The sequence below is a fragment of the Mus pahari genome, chromosome 22 (assembly GCF_900095145.1).
Source record: "Mus pahari chromosome 22, PAHARI_EIJ_v1.1, whole genome shotgun sequence".
Classification (NCBI taxonomy): Eukaryota; Metazoa; Chordata; class Mammalia; order Rodentia; family Muridae; genus Mus; species Mus pahari.
In genome coordinates this window covers 7,477,501-7,487,147 of record NC_034611.1, presented here as the reverse complement: position 1 = coordinate 7,487,147, position 9,647 = coordinate 7,477,501, and the positions used below count along the sequence as shown (strand labels likewise).

Below are 9,647 nucleotides of genomic sequence, written 5' to 3'. Positions count from 1 at the left end.
GGTTGAACAAGCTTGCAATCCCACCAGCAATGGAGGAGTGTTCCTATTTCTCTTTTAACAAGAGAATTGCATGAGCTTTTCACTGCATCTGCAGGGAAAGGCATTTGCTTCCATGCCTGACTGCTTTAATTTGATCCCTTATGCCCACATGGTAGAAGGAAAGAACTGGTCCTCACAGTTTGTCTTCTAACCTTCACATGAGTTGCATGCTGTGACATATGTGTGCATGTGTGCACATAATAAGTCTATCTTTTTTTTAAAAGATTTATTTGTTTATTATATGTAATTACACTGTAGCTGACTTCAGACACTCCAGAAGAGGGCATCAGATCTTGTTACGGATGGTTGTGAGCCACCATATGGTTGCTGGGATTTGAGCTCGGAACCTTTGGAAAAGCAGTCGGTGCTCTTACCTGCTGAGCCATCTCACCAGCCCATAAGTATATCTTTTAAAACAATTAGATGCCCCAATGCCATCTCCTATATTTTCAGTCCCAGACTTGGAATCATTACTTTCCCTCTAAAGAGCTCTGATTCCTTTTAATGTCAATTGATATTTTGAGATTACAGTTTGAGCACTAAAGTGTCCAATGCTATTGGGGTTCACATTGTTTTTTAGTATGATTCAGAAAATGTGTATTTTTTAAGGAGAACTAATGAGCTCATTGTGGCATTTTTAATTAAGATGTTATAGGATTTTATTTTTTTCCTCTGGCTTAATATTTGGTTCATAGCAACAATAACACATCATATAGTATTCTTACTATATAAAAAGGAAAGTCAAATTGGATTGCAACTTTTACTAATGTATTTTTTTGTGTTCTTCTCAGATCAATATTGTGCTGAAGTTAACACATTTACCATCCCTGCCAAGCTATAGTCTTGATCTTTGTGAGTTTCCACTTAATTATGCATCTCAGGGATTTTATATGATGCAAGGGATTGTGATTGCAATGACAACTATAACCAAGTACACGCAAGGTGCAAGGTTCTTGTGTTCAGATGAAGTGTGTCCTTTTTCAAAAGGTCAGTGTTCACATGGGAAATGAAAAAAATCAAGCTGGTTCATCTCAAATCATATTTACAATTGGTGGCTAATCAAGCATTTATTAGTGTCTCCTAACATTTATTAGTTTACTGTGCATAATCTTGAAATGATCTTCCCTGTACTCCACAGCTTAATAAGTGTTGATGTTGTCCTGGAAAAGGACGTATCAAATGAGACAGAACAAAATGATATCTGTTTGCTCATGCAGTTTCCTCTGTGCTTAAGATTTAACCTAGCCAGAGCCGAGCGTAGTGGCACACGCCTTTAATCCCAGCACTTGGGAGGCAGAGGCAGGCGGATTTCTGAGTTTGAGGCCAGCCTGGTCTACAAAGTGAGTTCAGGACAGCCAGGGCTATACAGAGAAACCCTGTCTCAAAAAAAAAAAAAAAAAATTTAACCTAGCCAGCCCTCTTCTCTATTGATTCCTCTCTCCTCTCTGAGCTCTCTGTTAACGATGCCACATACAGAAATTGTGTATTTAAGTGTCCATGTCACCAATGCCTTAGCATAGTGCCTGAGAGGAAACAGTTGCCAACACTTGGGAAGCTGAAGCAGGAGGAGGGAGGGCTCAAGGCTAGCCTGGGCTGCACAGTGATACCCTGCCCAAACAACAAACAAGGCAAGCAATACACACTAACTGATAATAGTAAATGATTGAAAAATAGCCAATCTGAGAGAGGCTGAGCTCAGCAATGTTTTCTTTCAGGATTTCAGTATATAAGAGTCCATGTGCCTGGAGCTACAGAATCTGCAACAGTAAGAAATGACTTTTTATGCAGTCTCTGTTCATCTTCACTTCAAGAAGACAGAAAATTTAGAGTACTTGGTGGTAAAAAAGCATTTACATTTTGTGATAACTTTCAAATAGTCTCTTGTATTTTAATAGGAGACTTAAACTGAATATGTATTCTATTAACATTTTTTTGTTCTTTACCTTAAGATAAACAGATAGTTGAAATAATCACCACAAAAATGTTTCATGCTTTTCAAGGAGACTCTAAAAACCAGCCCTTTAGGTTTCAATCACTTGGTATTTTCCTAAGAGGTATGTAAAGTTATGTTTGAATTTGAAACAAATTGCTAACATATTGTAAAGTGTATTGACGGCTTAAGCATGGAAAGTCATCTTTATCTGGAATTGCCATTTATAGTAATGATATCACATTATTCTCTCTCTCTCTCTCTCTCTCTCTGTGTGTGTGTGTGTGTGTGTGTGTGTGTGTGTTGTATGTTGTGGTTTGTTACTACTAGCATACAGAGCTGGGTGTGATAGCACATGCTCCATCCATAATGTGATAGCATTAAAGGCACTCTGTAAGTTCAAGGCCAGCCAGATTTACATAGTGAGGCCCAATATCAAAAAAATCATTAGTATGTAAACATGATGAAGAAGAGATTTGGGGATTTTGCTGCACAAAGTATCAGTTAAAGATGAGCCTGACACCTGTGACTCTGGAGAACTGATGGGTAAGTACAAGGAGACAAGTGTCTGCCATGGAGTGGAGCATCACTAACAGGATCAGGCGCCTGAGAAAGAAGCTAGAGCTGTGGCAACAATGCACATTTGCCTGTTCCTGTGCACTGAAATCTGAGAAATTAAAAGTATTCACTTAGGGGCTAGAAAGATGGCTCAGTAGTTAAGAGCACTGGCTGCTCTTCCAGAGGTCCTGAGTTCAATTCCTAGCAACCACATGGTGGCTCACAACCATCCATAATGAGATCTGATGTCCTCTTTTGGTGTGTCTGAAGACAGCTACAGTGTACTAACATGCATAAAATAAATAAATTTTAAAAAATAATAAAAGTATTCACTTAGAGAGATGGCTGCTGTAATTCTACAACCTTTAAGTGTTGTGCTGTTTCACTGTTTGTCTTGAGACTCTCAATGCTTGTATTCAGGTGAGAGAGGAGAGGCAAGGGACAGGAAGAGGGTGTGTGTGTGTGTGTGTGTGTGTGTGTGTGTGTGTGTAGTACATGAACTTGTCCCTATGGGCATGTGCAGAGGTCAATATTGAGTGTCTTATAGATCTCTCTCAGCCCTGTTTTTGAGACAAGGTCTCTCTCACAGCATGAGTGTGGTGCTTATCCTTCGGGCTAGGCTCACTGTCCCCTAAGCTCCAAGGACTGGCCTGTCCCCCCACACCACTTAGCACTGAGGTCACAGGTGTGACCTGCCATGCTCAGCATCGCATGTGGGCATGAGGAAACTAGGCAGAGCTCAGTAAAGAGTATGGCAGGCACTGTGCTGACTCAGCCTCTTTCTAAGCCCTTAATTGGACTTTAAAAATAAACTTAGAGGGCTAATAAGATGTGCTGTCAGGTAAAACGCATGCTACCACGCCTGACAGCCTGAGTTGATTACTGTAACACACATGGTCAAAGAAGAGAACTGATTCCTGAAAGTTGTACTCTCACAGCCAACATGCACACACACACACCATACATCCAGCACACATACACACTTGATGGAGTTTAGAGGCTTAGCCCAGCCTGCATGTGTGAGAAGAACATGCCTAGCATGAAAGGGAGTCTTGGACTAGATGTGCATTCAGTTTTGCCTCTTACAGTGACTTGGCCCCACAGAGATTGCTTGCTCTCTTGGTTTTCCATGAATAAGGTACAGGTGGGAATATCCAGTTTGCAGTGTGCAAGAGAGTACCCAGGCAAGACCTTAGAAATACTGTACAGAGTGAGTGGTATCTTTTAAAATTACTTAATTTTCTAAATAAATAATGTGATTACATGATGTTTATTAACATTCTTTAGCATGTAATTGAAATATGTTCTGTCTTATATAGAATGGTATTTTTCCTCTTGCCAGCATTATAGGTGAATATTTAATTATCCTAGTTGCTATTCCACATGCCTCTTGAAGCTAACTCATATTGCCTATAAATATCAACAGGTGTTAGCAATATAATGGCCTTGGTTTCCATTATTGGTGCCATTGCATATGTATACTGTAATTTTTAAAAGATTTATTTATTTAATATATATGAGTACCCTATAACTGTACAGATGGTTGTGAGCCATCATGTGGTTGCTGGGAATTGACTCAGGACCTCTGCTCACTCCGGCCCCGCTCACTCCAGCCCAAAGATTTATTTATTATTATATGTAAGTACACTGTAGCCATCTTTAGACACAGCAGAAGAGGGTTACATCACAGATCTCATTATAGATGGTTGTGAGCCACCATGTGGTTGCTGGGGTTTGAAATCAGGACCTTCGGAAGAGCAGTCATGCTTTTAACCGCTGAGCCATCGCTCCAGCCCCCATGGATACTGTATAAACAACGGTAAACTCCTCACTACTAACTCAACTACTGAGTTGTCACTTGTTCCAGATGTTTGAACCAGATGATGACATGCAATTTCATTTAGTGAATGCTATTTTCTTTTGTGTTTAATAAACATAGATGAACTAGTGAATAAGGTGAAAATAGGAAATGAATATAAAATTATTGGAATCCCAGTCTGTGTCAAAACTTCACAAACTGCTCTCTGTGTAGAAGCAAATAGTATCACTCCCTACACAGCACAAGGTAAGAAAAACCATGTATTTTAACATATGTAAGTCCATCTGTTTAGCAAACAGTGTTTGCCTTTGTGCGAGGCCCTCTCCTAAGCATCAGAAACATAGTGAAGCAGAAGGCCAGGCTGTCTACTGCTAACTCGCATGGTGGTGGCCAGGCAGATGGCCACTAAGCCTGGTGTGGTGGTGCACACATGTAATCCTAGCACTTGGAAGGCCAAGGCAGGAGGGGCACAAGCTTGACACCAGCTTGAGCTATGTAGTGAGTTACTGCTCAGCCCGGGTTATTTTAGCAAGGCTCTACCTCCAAGTAAAAATCACAAAACTAGCCAATGAAACAGTCCCTGCTACTAAGTGTTATTGAGGAAGGAAACAAGGTGTTTACAGTCTTGGTGTAACTGAAGACCTCTTTCTGGAACTAAATCTTATGTTGACTTTTTTTTTTTTTTTTTTTTTTTTTTTTTGGTTTTTCGAGACAGGATTTCTCTGTATAGCCCTGGCTGTCCTGGAACTCACTCTGTAAACCAGGCTGGCCTCGAACTCAGAAATCCGCCTGCCTCTGCCTCCCGAGGGCTGGGATTAAAGGCATGCACCACCACGCCCAGCTTATGTTGACTTTTTGTAGGTTAACAATGAGAAATGTTTGACATTTTTCTGAGCATGGTGGTACAAACTTAAGCCTAGGGCTTGGTGGCAGAGGCAGGAAGTCAACCTAGGGTACAGTAAGAAGCCAGAAATCTTTCGGGGTTCCAAGAGTTAAGAATAGATTTGTTTTCTGGCTAAGGCAATTAATTCATAATAACTGCTGTGGTCTGAGGAGGAGATCAGAAAGCAGTACCTTTTTCTTCCTGGGTCCTAAAAGAGATCAGATAAAGGCAAGGGGATGAAAATACCACCTTTTTTTTTAAGATTTTTTTTTATGTATGTGAGTACACTATAGGTGTACAGATGGTTGCGAGCCTTCATGTGGTTGTTGGGAATTGAATTTTTAGGACCTTTGCTCACTCTGGTTAGCTCCACTCACTCTGGTCAACCCTGCTCTCTCAGTCCCTGCTCGCTCCAGCCCAAAGATTAATTTATTATTATACATAAGTACAGTGTAGCTGACTTCAGACACACCAGAGGAGAGTGTCAGATCTCATTACTAGTGGTTGTGAGCCACCATTGTGGTTTCTGGAATTTGAACTCAGGACCCAGTCAGTGCTCTTACCTGCTGAGCCATCTCTACAGCCCCAACCTTTTTGTTTGTTTGGTTGGTTGGTTGGTTGGTTTTGTTTGTTTTTTGTTTTTCGAGACAGGGTTTCTCTGTGTAGCCCTGGCTGTCCTGGAACTCACTGTGTAGACCAGGCTGGCCTCGAACTCAGAAATCCACCTGCCTCTGCCTCCCAAGTACTGGGATTAAAGGCGTGCGCCACCACTGCCCAGCAAATACAACCTTTCTTACCAGCAGTATCCCTGGATAGCTCCATCATAATTTAGCATTATGTAACTACCAAATGAGAGCAGTCCTGTTCTTTTCACTTGCTTTGATAGCTAAATAGAAAGACTGGAAAGCTGGTTGTAGCCAAATAGAGTAGGAAGCTTAGAATCTGCATTAATAGAATTTACTTGAATTTACCCCCCAAACCCTTTTTTTAAATGGTCTTATGAAGACAGGGTTTCTCTGTGTTGTAGCCCTGGCTATCCTAGAACTTGCTCTGTAGACCAGTCTGGCCTCCAATTCACAGAGAATAGCCTGCCTCTTCCTCTGTCTCACCACCATCCAGCCCAACTTGAAATTAAATGCAAGTGAATTCTAGGTACTTCAGCTTATCTTGGAACGACTTTTCAAAAGAAGGAAACTGTTGATGAAAGCAAGCAACATAAACGGACAGTTTGGTGACCATTTTTACGTATTGTGAAGTGCTTCATGACTTACTTGTTTGGTATGAGAACACAGCTTATATGCAGGTGGAAAGTCTGCTTTCTTATGTTGAATTCTAGGATTCAAGTGTTAGACTAAGATAGGCCTTCCTAGAGATCTGTGCCATGAGTGTTGCCCCGTGGGTGGCAGAGCTATCACACACAGCTTCTCCTCTAACATTTACCTTTCTTAGGAGCTGGATAGACTCAGGGTGGAGAACATTTAGACTATTACAATGTGGAATAGTGCAGTTATTTCAGAGTAGGAAAATACAAATCCTTCAACCACAGCACTCGGGTACTTCCTGATAGGAGAAAGGCAGAAGTCTTGAAGCCTTACCCCTGCTGCCTCACACATGACTTCAGAGGAGAACACATGATTCGCTTTCAGCTCACAACTCATTCATGTGGGGGTGTGCGGGAACTGGGGTAAGAAAAGATGGACAAGCATTGTCACAATCATAATATCATAAAATTTGAGTATGGTAAATTACAAGAACTATATTTTGAAATTATTTTGAATAAAGGAATCAAATATCTGTCCTTTTTATTTTCTTTCAGTTCCTTCAGGAATTAGTGACAACTTTAGGTGTCTCCTCTCCTTGACTTCAAGCTCGTGCTGGAAATTCACAGCAATACTAGCCAATATCTTTGCATCACAGATTGTTCCTCCTGGGACTTACAATTTGCTCAAACTCTGTTTGTTGATGAGTCTAGTACAGACAAGAGACTGCAACAGGGAACGAGAAGACTGCTTGGATATTTTAGTTATAACCAGTGACACTCTGCTTGTAGACAGGTAAGGTGTTTGCCATGACGTTTTCAAATTATATATTGCTCACAAAATTGTATAAATTCTTCTTCCTAATATTACTATGATTACATAAAATGCATCTGAGTACTAAAGCATTTAAATAAATTAGTATTAATAAAGTTGAAAACTTTTTTTTACAAGGTCTCACTACGATGCTCTGGCTATCCTGGAACTAGCTCTGTAGACCAGGCTGGCCTCAAACTCAGAGATCTGCCAGCTTCTGCCCCCTGAATGCTAAGACTTAAGGCATGCACCACCACCACCTGGCTTAGAGTTTGGAACTTTTGGTGTTAGATAAAATTTATAGACTATTTTTAAGGTTTGTTTATATATTTTATATATTTGAGTGCTTTGTCTGCATGTATTCCTGCACACCAGAAAAGGTATTGGATTCCATTATAGATGGGTGTGAGTACCATATGGTTGCTGGGAATTGAACTAGAACCTTTGGAAAATCAACCAGTGCTCTTAACCTCTGAGCCATCTCTCCAGCCCCATGGAGACAAATGTCATTATTATTTAAAAAACTAGAAGTTTTTGACAAATTTTTCTAATTTGCTTTACCTTGCTGTGATAAACACCAAGCCCACAAGCACGCAATGGAGGAAAGGGTTTATTTCAGCTTACATGTTACACTCCATCACTGAGAGGTAAGGGCAGGAGCTCAAGGGAGGAGCCTATACCCAGAAACTGACAGCAGAACCAAAAAAGACCACTGGTATCTGACTTGCTCTCTGTGTCTGGCTCGGCTGCCTTCCTTATACAACCCAGGACCCACAGTGTGACACAGGCCACATCAATCATTAATCAAGAGAATGTCTGTCTGCCAGACATGCCCATGGACCAATCTGACGGAGGCAGTTCCTCAGCTGAGGCTCCCTTCCCCAGGTGGCAACTGTCTGTGAAAGGGCAATACCCAGCACACACTCACCCTGAACACTTTACCTCAGTCTTTCTTCCACTAGCACCACAACTAACTTCCTGTTGTTGTCTGCCCTTCCCTTTCCTGTCCCTGAGACAGGGTTCTCTGTAACCCTGGCTGGCCTGGAGCTCTCTCTTTATAGGCCAGGCTGGCCTTGAACTCAGACACTCACCTGCCTCTGCCTCCTCTGCTGGGTTTATGTTGTTATTCTGAGTATTATAAATAAACTGCTCTATTTTAACCTTTTGGTGATAGGGATCAATACTAGGACTTGGTATGTACTAGACAAAGCCTCTACCGCTGAGCTACATATCCTGTAAACACTCTTGTATAACATTTGTGTCACTTCGATTTAGAGGATTTCTATTTCCAGTTTGTTATTTCCTCTTGTTTCATGTTTTCTGGATTCAGTTTAGAAATTTTTGCCTACATTCTTTGTTTTCTCTCCAGAAATATATTTGTTTTGTTGTTGTTGTTGTTGTTGTTGTTGTTGTGTCTTTTCCCAGTGTGTCCATGTTGTGGGGGAGTGCACATGTCACAGAGCACACACGGGGGTCAGAGGGCAACTTGGTGGTGTTGACTGTCTCTTTGTACCTTTATATGTGTTTCAGGGATTGAATCTAAGTTGCTGGCTAAGTGTCCTTACCCACTGAGGGATTAGCTGCCCAGCTGGCCCTTGAGTTAGTGTCTCTATGTGGTATTGTGTAGTGAAAGTTGATGTTTCTCCTATGCAGTCTCCACATCATCTGTTATAAGACTTTTATCTCCTAGTTTCCTCGTACCAAGTTTAAAATTAAACTAGACTGTAAATCTATTTGAACATTATTTTTTGTTGTGAATTTTTTTTTGTCTATATTTAGGTCGATAGTACACAGTCCTGATTATTCAGTCTTGAAATAAGGCAAGTCAACCTTGTCTCGAAAGTTAGATACTTTAAAAAAGTTGTATACCACCTCCAAAAATTCTATTTTAAGTAGTTCAGGAGTAGAGATGGGCATTAGAATTTGTTTTGAAACAAAACAAAAACTCTTTACATGATTTTAATATGATCTTTAGCTAAGAACCACTGTTCATTTCAGGCTAGAAATGTTCCTTCTGAAGTGTCCTCTGTGTTCATACCCGTGGGCTAATGTTTAAGTCCTGTGATGATGCATACACTGACCACACTTTCTGGAATTTTCCTATCTACATCTAAAGGACACTACTGGGTCCCTTTTACATTCCATATCTTTGTCTGGTCATCATATATGGTTGCACCAGAAAGTTATAATTTCTGTGGTAAGGATTTTAAAGATAGCCACATTAGACAGTTTTCATTGCTGTCATAAGTGTTCAAGAGAAACAATTAAAAGACAAAATCTTTGCTGGGCCTGGTGGCACAGGCCTTTAATCCCAGCACTCCAGCACTTGGGAGGCAGAGGCAGGCG

The 9,647-nt window shown here is 40.8% G+C and overlaps 1 protein-coding gene across 1 annotated transcript in view; it reads left to right on the top strand.

Moving 5' to 3' along the window:
- Mcmdc2 (minichromosome maintenance domain containing 2) overlaps positions 1 to 9,647 on the top strand; it is a 38,671-nt gene that overhangs the window by 6,793 nt on the left and 22,231 nt on the right. Inside the window, exons 5-9 of the mRNA XM_021222416.1 lie at positions 831 to 1,026; positions 1,755 to 1,877; positions 1,989 to 2,093; positions 4,467 to 4,592; positions 7,046 to 7,283. Of these exons, the coding sequence (XP_021078075.1) occupies positions 831 to 1,026; positions 1,755 to 1,877; positions 1,989 to 2,093; positions 4,467 to 4,592; positions 7,046 to 7,283 (788 nt within the window). The remainder of the gene's footprint in view (positions 1 to 830; positions 1,027 to 1,754; positions 1,878 to 1,988; positions 2,094 to 4,466; positions 4,593 to 7,045; positions 7,284 to 9,647) is intronic.